This window comes from Petromyzon marinus, chromosome 11 (genome assembly GCF_048934315.1).
Source record: "Petromyzon marinus isolate PM22_M1 ecotype Great Lakes invasive population chromosome 11, UKy_Petmar_22M1.pri1.0, whole genome shotgun sequence".
NCBI classification, from domain to species: Eukaryota; Metazoa; Chordata; class Hyperoartia; order Petromyzontiformes; family Petromyzontidae; genus Petromyzon; species Petromyzon marinus.
In genome coordinates, this window is record NC_133677.1 from 5,453,424 (window position 1) to 5,465,586 (window position 12,163).

At 40.9% G+C, this 12,163-nt stretch overlaps 1 protein-coding gene across 2 annotated transcripts in view; it reads left to right on the plus strand.

Moving 5' to 3' along the window:
- LOC116941303 (disintegrin and metalloproteinase domain-containing protein 12-like) overlaps nt 1–12,163 on the plus strand; it is a 167,772-nt gene that overhangs the window by 16,733 nt on the left and 138,876 nt on the right. For both annotated transcript variants that reach the window (XM_076066329.1, XM_032952212.2), the window contains exon 3: nt 11,285–11,358. In XM_076066329.1, the coding sequence (XP_075922444.1) occupies nt 11,285–11,358 (74 nt within the window). The remainder of the gene's footprint in view (nt 1–11,284; nt 11,359–12,163) is intronic.

A 12,163-nucleotide genomic window follows, 5' to 3' on the forward strand; every position in this document is an offset into this window, starting at 1 on the left:
TATATGCATTGATGAATGTTGGTTTATATGCTTATTAAAATAATGCATATAATTAAATACATGCATACAAATTGCGCAATGAGGATTTTTTTTTACTTGACAAACGTAACCAACCTTCTAAGTTACGATGAATTAGCGGCATGGCCTATTTTGTGATGTATCGTTGCACCTTCAAAATCAAATGCACAGGCACTGCTTCGTACGTGCTCAGCTTTGCGTTTGAATTGTGCAAATAATGGGGAAGTCTGTAGCATCGGCAAATTGCTATATTTGCAGATCATTAGTTAAGAATAAAGCAAAGCCATGGAATCCTTAAGTCCTGCCTTGATTCAGATGGCTCACTTTTCCCTGTTTCTAATTTAGCTACCAGTTTGGACCTCAGAAACTCGAGATTCATTCTGAGAGACATCTTGAGGCATGTGTGTTGCATCATAAATTGCACGCGTAAACCTTTTTGTTGGCTCATCAGTATAAAAAAATTTTTTACGTCAAATTAGAATCAATATTGAAGAATATTTATTTTGCAAATTACAATGACGCTTTCGTGGAAAGACTTTGGTGGTCATCCAAAATTTTTATCATTGCATGTAATGTTATTAACGTGCCGGCATTAAGAAAACAGAAAGGAGAGCTGTAATTTGGATTTGCTCGTCAACCATGTTAAACTTTGTTGGTTGCATTTTATCATCACATTTCAGGAGCGTTAAGTTGCGGTGTTTTACACTGCCAGCTTTATTTTCCCTGTTCGTTTCATCCCTTACAATGGGATAGCAAAGCCAAGCAAAAAAAATGTCTGCATGGCTATAATGAGTGCAGGGTCTGACTGCTTCTCAAGCCTTGGGTGATGATGTTCACTGCAATGTCCATCCCCATTGCTGCATCATTAGAGCAGTCATGCCCACAGGAGGACGTAACAGAAAAAAAATATCCATAGCATATTTCACACTGAGGGCAATGGCTTAATTGTAAATCGTGTGAAAGTATTTCACTTGTGAGTACTGTAACTATATATTTTTTTTTCTATTGGCCAGCTAGCCTCAGAATATGAATTAATCATAGCTAACTCTGCTGTTGGTGGTGGTGGTGGTGTACCGTTGTTATTAATAGTCTGGAGCCAACCAAATGGTTTGGAGAATACAATTGGCAAGTTCACCATAGCGTTGCATTTTATTTCTGTGCAATTGTGAACGGTCAGCGCGCGCTGTTGACTTGATGAATTAACAGTGCATTTTAATATACGGGTGTCAAAAGCAAAAACAGACCTTCCTTGCAGACTAATGATATGTTGTAACAATTTCCTGGAGGAGGTCACTCGAAGCAAAGTCACAAGAAGGTCAATTCAGAATGGCCAGAGGTCAGGACTGAGGGAGGCTCTCTCGGGAGTAATGGATTGCTGTGGGACATGGTAGAAACCAAGCTTGAAATACTTAACATGTCCCCGCGTGGGACTGTGCATGGCATGTCCGATCACTGGGGGTTGATTTTTATTGGGGAGAGGGGAAAAAAAAGCCCAGCACAAATGTAAGCTGCTCTCCGGGTTCTGTATGCTCCCAGGCCGGTATGGCATCATAATTACTTTATTTAGAAAGTAGCAATACTTATCGTGACCTCTTATCGTGCTGCGAGTTTTTTCAAGATAATGCCTTTGAAGAGCGATAAAAAATATAGATTGTTCTGTGAGTTGCTATGCCGTATTATTATTCTTTTGAACTCGGGATTGTTTAATCAAACCGATAGAACATCATCAGTGATGGGAAGTTGTCATGGCATTCTCTCGATTTTACATGGGGATGTCTTTTAACGTGTTCCATCCAAACTATACCATTCTGTTAAATGTTTTTAAATAAAAAATATATTTTAGTTGTCTCACAAATTAACTTTTAAAAAAAACTAACTACAGTAACAATATTAGCTTGTGATTATTTGACCATTTTTTTTATTACACACATCTTCATTGAGCTGCGGTTGGGGAGAGTGCGAATGACAAAATAAATAATGCCTTCTTCCCGTGTTTGTCTCCCCGCATGAAAAAAATAAGAGTTTTTTTTTACAAAAGCTGTCGGTAACACGGCCTTCTGGGAGTAAATCTTCGAGCAGCATTGGTTCAAAACAAGAAAACGCTGGACCGGCGTTCGAAATTTACTCTCATCAGTAGAGTGAGGCTTTCTCAAACAAATGGCTGGCAAAATGCCACCATTGTTTATAAGCAGGGACCCCTTTTGTTTTCCTGAAATATATAGAATGTTCTAGAGAACTTAGAAATGATGTGACTTGACTTTGGTGCCTTCAAATCCCAGCAGTGAACAAACACGAAAGTGCCACTCCAATGCAACTTTCACGAGGTCCATCGATTCATCCTTGCATCGTATCAAAGACCCCTTTGCATTTATATTGCGCATCTCGGCATACACACGGCAAGGACTTAGCACATGCTTCATGTCATCTGTCATTGTGTGACTGGCAGCGTTTGAATAATGCAACGTTGTAACACATTTGTCAATGGTTTTGATGACTTCTTGACACGTTTAAAAAAAATTGTAATATATTCCAACTGACACAACATGAAACGCTGTTCAGGATCTACGCTTTGGGCTTCTGAATGCACAGATGGCCAAAACAGGTTAGGCCTGAACGCCTTCATTCCTCACGACTTTACATTCTCTGGGATGGGCGAGATTTGTACCATTGCAGACGACTGTGACCCACAATTTGTGTAACATTTTTTTCTTGTCAAATTTAGAATCGTTTTAATTGTGTATACTACACATGGCCAATTATTGTATTTATTAACAGCAGACCCACGTAATATAAATTTATTATGAAATGGTAAGTTTGAACATTCTGCGGCTAATACTGATTTATGGAAAATATTGTGTATTATGGATCACATGTTGTGTTTGGATCAACATTCATACAAAAACTCATCCATCATGCTATGAACTCAGGCTCGGTTAACCACCACTACGTGAGTGGTCACTTATGACAATGAAAATAGCCTTGCTATATTTTTAACCTCCCTCTGTCACTTTAACTGGATGAGCGACGCAGAGCAGTAAAATCCACGTATCAAAATCCACGTCTGTTTTATTAACCTTCACGCTCCAGAAATTTCCGGGCATTAGTTCATTTATGCGGCCTATGATTGAGAGCACGAACATCGCAATACACGCAACCTGCAACGCCTTTCACTCCCCCAACCATCGCCGTTAAACCACGAGAAATCTTTTCTGAGCAACACTGTGATCTCTGAAAAGCCGCTCCTAAATAGTACAAATTGAGATGAAGTAAAACACACGTGCAGGGTCCTAAACGACATGCACCGCGGACACGCAATATATTCCACGACGATTGCATTCCGATTTTGTTCTAATAAATTAAGACGACGGTAATGACCTTTATCCGAGGAAGTCCTCACAGAGTCTTGAGACTATGTTTTTTTAGGAGGATCATGCATTGGGATGTTTGTCCAGCTCCATTGAGCATCATGTGGACTCATGGGGAGGAGAACCAGAGTACTCGGATCGAGCGAGAGAAAGGCACTCAAAGTTCCACACAGATGGATTCAAGCTCCCGTTGCTGTGCTGCCATCACTTGGCCTACCTCGCAACATAATACAGTACAAGTTTACATAACTCGCATACATCCAGTGTAGTATTTGTGGTGTAACTAGTACTTCCTGTAGATGTTCACTTATCCAACCTTTTTGCATATCCGCCGATACCTCAGTCCACAGCGAGTGTGTTCTGTCGCATTATGCTTTACATAAAGAATTATATTTGAATGTAATTAATCGGAAATATAATATCCTTTATTGATATAATTACGTGATTATGTGTACCGAGATTATCGCGCGTGTATATAGCGTTTTTCTCTCTTCTGTTTCCTCAAATAGTACACTTATTGAGACGAGCATCACGTCGTTAGTGGGAAGATGCATTGAAATTGGTGTCTAACCTACCAAAAAATCCTTAAGTGGGAGCTATCATTAGATTATACACTTCCTTGGCTGTAAGCATAATTAAAACGTGTAGGATTCACGGGCAATTAATAAGCGGAAGTGGAGGGGGCTGCTGTTTTCCAAGATTGAGTTCCTTGACTTCTTGTCTGCCGATATTCCTGGTGACTGCACACATCTCTGTGGATTATTGTTTGAGGGATTTCTACGAATGTGGCCAGCTATAACCCTGCACTGTTGTACCAAGCTGCTGTCTTGTACTGATGTCTGAAAATAAAGAGTTTGAATTGGAGATGGCCATTGATAGGGAGTAATGGCAGTATGTCATAGTCATCATCATCATCCTCAACATAAGCCATCATCAATCCACCGCTGGACGAAGGCCTCCTCAACCGTCACCATCTCTCGCGATCCTGCTTTGTAATCATCCACCCTGCACACGAGCTGAATTATTCGCTTCACCTCCTCATCAATTGTAATCGCATGCACTTATTTACATTGTTACAAATGTCACGAGTTATTCAATGTCCGCCGCCGTAATTGCAGTGAATGGCACATTCGGAGGGTACTCTATGGTTTGTTTGTTTTGAATCAGAATCAGAAAGGGTTTTATTCGCCATGAAAGTTCACACCGACACGGAATTTACTTTGGCAGGGTGGTGCATACATTCAACATATAGGAATCTAAAATCTTAAATAAGTTTTAAACAAGTCTTACTATAATAAGGGTTAAAAGTCTAACACCAAGGGGCTGAAGTATATAAAATTGAATAAATATCGAATATAAAATAGCTTTAAGATATAATTAAAAAATATATACAAATAGGTTAACATAGTTAATATCGGCAAGGTGTCATTATGTAGATAAAATGTTAAAATCAGTGTAAGCCCTTGGCCTTGTTTAACAGGCCAGCAGCAGATGGGAAGAAACTGTTTTTATGGCGTGAGGTTTTGGTCCTGATGGACCGAAGCATTTTGCCGGAGGGGAGTAGCTGAAACAGAGAGTGTCCAGGGTGGGAGGAATTGGCCATAATCTTCCTCGCTCGCCTCATGGTCCTTGTCGTGTGCAGGTCCTCGAGGGTTGGTAGATTGCAGGCAATTACCTTCTCAGCAGTGTGGATGATACGCTGCAGTCTGCTCTTGTCCTTGGCAGTGGCAGAAGCGTACCAGACGGTTATGGAGGAGGTGAGGATGGATTCAATGATCGCTGTATAGATTTACACCATCATTGTCTTTGGCAGGTTGAATTTCTTCAGCTGCCGTAGGAAGTACATCCTCTGTTGAGCTCTCTTGGTGAGGGAGCTGATGTTCAGTTCCCACTTGAGGTCCTGGGAGAGAATAGTGCCCAGGAAGCGGAAGGACTCTACAATTTTGACTGGGGAGTCTAACAGGGTGATGGGGGTGAGGGGGGCTGTATTCTTCCTGAAGTCCACAACCATCTCAACTGTCTTTAGAGCATTTAGCTCTAAGTTGTTCTGGCTACACCAGGTCACCAGGTTGTCAGCTTCCCACCTATAGTCAGACTCATCCCCACCAGAGATCAGCCCAATGAGGGTGGTGTCGTCCGCAAACTTCAAGAGTTTGACGGACAGATGATTGGAGGTGCAGCTGTTGGTATACAGGGATAAGAGCAGTGGGGAAAGGACGCAGCCCTGAGGAGTTCCGGTGCTGATGGACCTGGAGTCAGAGATTTGTGTTCCCAGCTTAACGCACTGCTTCCTGTCAGACAGGAAGTCTGTGATCCATTTACAGGTGGTGTAGGGCACGAGACTGTCTGGAGGACAGCGCTGTCCTCCAGACAGTCTCGTCCCTTCACCTGATGAAGGCCGCTTGTGTTGTGGCCGAAACGTCGTGATTTTTTGTTATTTTATTTTCACCTACGTGACTTTACCCAATAGAACCAAAGAGTATGGATCCTAGCAGTCACGAAAGATTTAAATCTAGAATTGTGTTCGTCTTACCAGATTCTGCTCAATTTCGCCCCGTGGCGCGGGGAGGGATGTTGCCAGGGTGCTTTGCTCCCAAGCTATGCTCTCATCGTCATGCCAATAAACTGCCAGCAATAGCCGGAGGCTGCTGGACAAATTGCAAATATTAGTGCAAGTAAGCGACGAGCGTTCCAGCTATTCCTCACTCACGCAGGGGTGAGAGCTGGAGCACTGGAGCTGTTTGCGTATTAGATAAAAAAAAAGCAGATTTATATCCCAGCTCATATAGGTTGCATATTTATGGGGGTTTTTTTTTAAAGTTTATTTAACATTGACTGTGTTGAGGCTCCCCTGCTGAGGTTGTGTATGCACAACCGTTACACAACGTCACACTACAGTTACAGGGTGGTTGGCCGAACTAATTGATCGCACCAACACCCTTGAAATTATGAGATTGTGAGTTCACAGCCCAGCCATGGTTAACTTAGCCCTTTAGCTCACTCGACAAGTCTGCAGCACGAGGCGGGAGGCCAACGACTGACATTTTTGTGGACTTTTGATGGACCTATTCCTGCCATGGGAATGTGGAATTAATAATAATTAACATTTGTAAAGCGCATTTTATCCTTAGGTCCCAATGTGCTGCTTACTGGTACAGTGTTACGATTATAATATAAAAATATACAATTTCAAAACAGTTTTTTTACCTGGATAATCCATCACGGAGATGGAGTGATGAAATCTGTATGTGTTCAGGTGCTAGGTGGATTATTACATCGCAGGATTGCGAGAGATGGTGGTAGCTGCTTTGGAAAGTAGTGGATTGGCCATGGCTGATGAATATGAATCCCTTGAGATGGAACATCCCGTTTACAAGCGCATCCACAAGGTGTCATGTGATATATTATTTAAAATACAACATAACAGGGTGTGTTTATACAAAGTCACACATGTTTATGCAGCATCAAGAAGATTAACAAGACAGTCAGGGCAGCAGCGCACATGAACATCACACAACAACGAAGTACTTAAATATATACCGCACACTGGCAGTTTATTGGGAATATCTCTAGCTGGAACATTTGCAAATGTTGTGCGAGTGTATTTTAATCATGGATTTACGTTGCGATTTGGCAGCACATTTTAGTGCATCTCTTCATGATGAGTATTAAAAAAAACAAGGGACGCTATCATTTCAAATCAACCAACCATACGATGCATATTTTTAAATTGACAAATAACATGCACAATTACGGCAAAGCCGTCGATGTGGCAATGACTGAAATAAAGCACTCCATCATCACTGATTTGTTGCTCGTCATGACACAGGAGCTATTACCCAGCCACTCCCCGTGGAATAAAGATTGTGATCACTCCCGCTTGTCATACACAACACCGTTCTTGACCCCTATTTTACACCCCCATTGAAATGATGGTAAACTTCCAAGCTCATTATATGTACGTGTGTTTTTTTTTCTTTTTACAAGCTGTTTTGTGATTTTTGCAGATATTTTGTTGATGTTTATTCAGATGCAGTCATGCTGAGTGCGTTTGCATACTGGGAATTTTTATTTTAAACGGCCAGCAACTCAGCATCGCGACCTATCACGAATTCTTTTTTAGGACATTTCAGTCTTAACCGCACGATGCGAATTTTACAATTTTACTGGCAAAATGAGCTGTTCGGAACAAATCTATATTTACATGTCAATCTACGTACGAGCTTTGTAAACTTACCTTTTAACGGAAAGGACACATCCGTAGTTTGCATCACCGTTGCGGGAGGGAATTCCAAAGTCGAGTCGTGCGTGGAAAGAAGCAGAAAGAGACATGCCTTGACTTGCAGTGTGGTCGTTGAGTGGAGTGTGGCTGAGACAAAACTGTCAGCCTGGTAGGGTTCTCAACACGAGCTGAAGGAGTCGTTGAGTGAAGTTAATGTGGATAACAACCATGGTACATAGATAGTGGCTATAGTGAAATTGTGAGTGCTGTATCATCAATCAACCCATTTGCTTAATAAATTATATCAAGTGCAGTGGGGGTAGGAGCTGGGTGCCTCCACTCCTCATATCATAAGGTATTCCAACTTTGGCCACATTAGTGGCAATTTGTAAACATACTTGACGTAGCATGATGACAGTAGCATCCAGGAGTTTGTTGCGAGCCTTAATGAGATTTTATATGGAGCTGCACATGTTTCAGGATCAAGCTCGGGGACTTGACCTCATCGTGTGGAGCTTCTTTGGAAACCAGATGTAGTTTCGCCATCCTCAATTCGTACGCAACTTTGGTCCCCCGATATTTATAGAGATAAAAATGGCTTTTGGAGAGCAGACTGCGGCATAAACAAGGCTTACCCGAGTTCGATTCCTGGTAACAGCGAACTTCAGCAGTGAATGTTTATCTAAAACGATTCAGCCCCCACCCGACTGATTCCTCGCCTCTACCAACCATACTGACCCACATGGTGAGGCGTAGTCAGATGACCTCCACCACCCCGGTGGCGAGATGCTAACTACCTCGCCTGGTCTACACGAGTGCGTGGGCTCGATCCCCGACCCGTGATGCCTGCTGTATATCTGGAGTATGCATGCTCTCCCCGTGGTCACGTGGATTTTTCTCCGCGCCCTTCGTTTTTTGTTTTTCTCTCTCCAGATTTAGAAACGTACATTCAGAGTATTTGGATGCTTTGAACATACACGTGATAAGCCACTTCGTTGAACAATTATTTGTGGCCAGGTCGCTTCTGAAAAAGAGTTATGTAGCTCAAAAAGAGTTATGTAGAAAAAAAAATGTTGTTTTAAATTGCATGAGAGAGAACTTTATCCAGCACTGGATTGACAAAAAGGCTCTGAATTGTATTAAAATATACCCTAGGATAACTATGGTGTGTTGGACAAGTGGGAGGCAGAGGTTAAGTCTGCGGAATTTGTGGCAACACTGGCACGGTGGTTAGCACACTGTCATGAACCCGGCGACCTAAGTTCAATTCCAAACCTTAGCTTAAGTGCTGTTTGAATTGCTGCTGCCCAACCCCCACCTCTTGACCAACCCCCACTGATCAGCAAGGTGAAGTATGGTCAAACAACCCCATCACCGACGTGGCTTCAGGAGGCCTTCCTCAAGCTGTGGCTTTTAAAAAGGGCTTTGTGTGTTTTTAATGAATGTACTCTTTTTTTAATGGTGATTTTCCTGTTCAACTGTGCCCGTTCTCTGAAATAATAATAAAAAAGCTTTGCAATGACAAGCATAACATTTTTCAATACATATTTCCACATTTAGCAGTATTCATTTTTCATTTAAAAAAGGTATTGGAGAAACAAATGTCTGTAAATTATTATTACCAGCACTGTATTAAGATTACTTAATTTCATGATATTATATGTATGTGCTTTCAAAAAGTGATAGGTTTTTGTACTTGTTAGACTACCATATATGAGATTGAACATATATCTCTCTTGCAATGCCTCTAGATATATAGCTCATTCTGCAAACAGCTTGACTCGAATGCAATATTTTTTGCGCTTGACAGGATCATTCCACCAGGTAAAGTTCATTGTATGAAAATGTGATAACCAATCCTCGGTGCTGAATTTGCAGAATTTATAGATAGCAGGATTATGAAAAGGCATGTGTATCTCTGCAGCTATTAGAAATGCTAATGTAACCCGGCATTTATGGAAGATAAAAAAAAACCGCAACCTTAAGATGAGCTCATCATCTTATGTACTTTGTGTTAAAATGACCTTGAAATTATCTGGGCTGTATGCTTCAGTTTCAAATATGATTAATTTACGATTTTGCAAGCCTGCAAAGGTTCCGCTGTGGTTCACGGGTGACAATGGGACGTCGAGATTTTACCGGTGGTGAAAATAAAGCGGCATGTTCCACCTCGGTGGAATACAATTAAATCCCTTATTTATTTATTATTATCAGGTTTAAACTCTCTTCTTTGCAATACTACCATGCAGCAGATGAAAAAAAGTATTTGATTGAGCAATCAAAAATATGCTTCACCATAAGGACTTTCTAGATGGAAAATAGTTTTATATACCAAATAAAACTGAAAATGCTTTTTTTATGCACATCTGTATTAAACATTGCATGATGGCACATAAGGACAGATTTTGCATATTATTTAATATACAATAGCTCAGAATAGAACTTCCTAGCGAACAGCAGATGTCCCCTTTCACATTTTCTCTTATTTACGGCCGGTTAAATCCTTGATCATCTATCCATCACGATTTCCGTCTGGCGGTTTTGAAATCCACCAATTTAATGGTTATTTTCACTTAAGTCCCACGGGATACCTGTCATATCCACACACACATATATAAAACGGCAGGTCTCAGAAAGACGAGGTTACAAAATGCCGGCGTGCATTATCAAGTGTAAGCCTCCAATGGGAAATTGAAACACTTTCCTTGTCATATTCTTGGTTCTTTCGGTAAAGTCACGTAGAAGGGAAACAATAAAATAATAAAAATATAAAACAATAAAATTCTCACGACGTTTCGACTGCAACACAAGCAATCATCATCAGGTGTGAAAACCACAGCACGTCCCGACAGTTCTGTTCTTTCACCTGAAGAAGGCTACTTGTGTTGTGGCCGAAACGTCGTGAGAATTTTATTGTCTTATTTTATTATTTTATTCTCATTCTACGTGACTTTACCGAAAGAACCAAAGAAGAAAAAATAGTGGCGTTTTTTTATTGTTTCCTTTCTACGTGACTTTACCGAAAGAACCAAGAATATGAATCCCTGCAGTCACTAAAGCTTTAAATTAACTTTCCTTGTCGTTTATATTGACTTTGGTGAGATAATTCCTCGCTGTTGTTATGTATTCAGCAAAGAGAGTGACCTTTTTAAGATCAAAATCTTGGGGATTTTAACGTGGATTAGCACCAGGATTTATTCTAGATGACACATACCCAACTTGGCCACGTATTCACGTCGTTTCACTGGTTAAACTAACCAAAATTCTTTAAATAATAGCGACATTAAGCATTGTATACTCTGCTCCTTTAGAATGTGGTGTCATTAAAACACGTACCAGGTAATGGACGGCATTTAAATACTTTGACATTCATAAATGTTGTAAAATTAATTGTGGTCAATCGGGGCATTGGGTTTAATTAAAAGTGTGATTGCTGGTTAACACACGGCAGAGGTAACTTGCCAAGCATACCTGGACCAACATCCACCTAATTATTTAATGAAAGCCAATATTCTTCATGGTAGCACTTAAACTCCAAGTAGTTAATTATGTATAATTTTATTACCGTTTCCAATTTGCTTTACTGCATATTGTGTTTGTTATTCATTGTCTGAGTGTGATATGAATGGTCCACAGATGCCCTGCAGTGACTAATTCTGCCATTGTTTACCGTTTGCAGACATACCCTCGGGAGGCCTCATTCCGGCTCAGAGTGGAAGGGAAAAGCCTTCTTCTAAATGTGGAACGGAATTCGTAAGTGTGCCATCATGCCCATCCTGACACTTGAAAGAACTCTTGAACAACTTTGTGGTAACAAGAGACTGCTTGGTCGTCAGGAAGGCACAATGCCAGAAATGCCACAGGGGTAAAAAAAAAGCAGCTGTGAATGCCGAGTGATATTTACGTTTACAACAGAGATGGGTTTTGTTTTTGAATGACTCGAATGACTGCGTCGCATTTCTAAGATTTGTTTACTCGGTTTTTTTTTCTCAGTGTCCAGTGTTATCACATCGAAGACTCGTGCGAGCATATTGGCTAGGTTATGTACAGTTCCGAATGTTCTTGCCCTTATGAGGCGCAATTGAAATGTGCCAGTTGTTCGTGACCCAGCATTCCCTCTTCCTGCATCCCTACCGTGAAAGGAACGGTATTTGATTCCGTTTCTTTCTTTGGGCAATCGCTTCCAGCACTGAATGAAGTCTACTCATTGTGCCGAGCAGAGAGGAGAAAGGAGATAGACTAGCTCAATACTCTCTTCACGTTGGATGCAAGCTTCGATTTTTTTCAAGCCCAAAAATATCACTCTAATTTAAACTTCCCTCTGAAGCTGCTGTACCCTGCCGTTATGTAACGTTTCAATTAAACATTCACAAAATGGGACCTTTTCTGCCAGTACCGTCAGAACATGTTTGTTTGCATTTTCACCACAAGTATGTGTGGTTAATGCGAACTTGATTCCTTGCAAAATGTGTCTATTTGGTGTTTGAACATCTTAACACCTGTTTTATTGCCAGAAAGGGTAAAACCTATTCGTATGTTTTCATAAACATTCACAGTT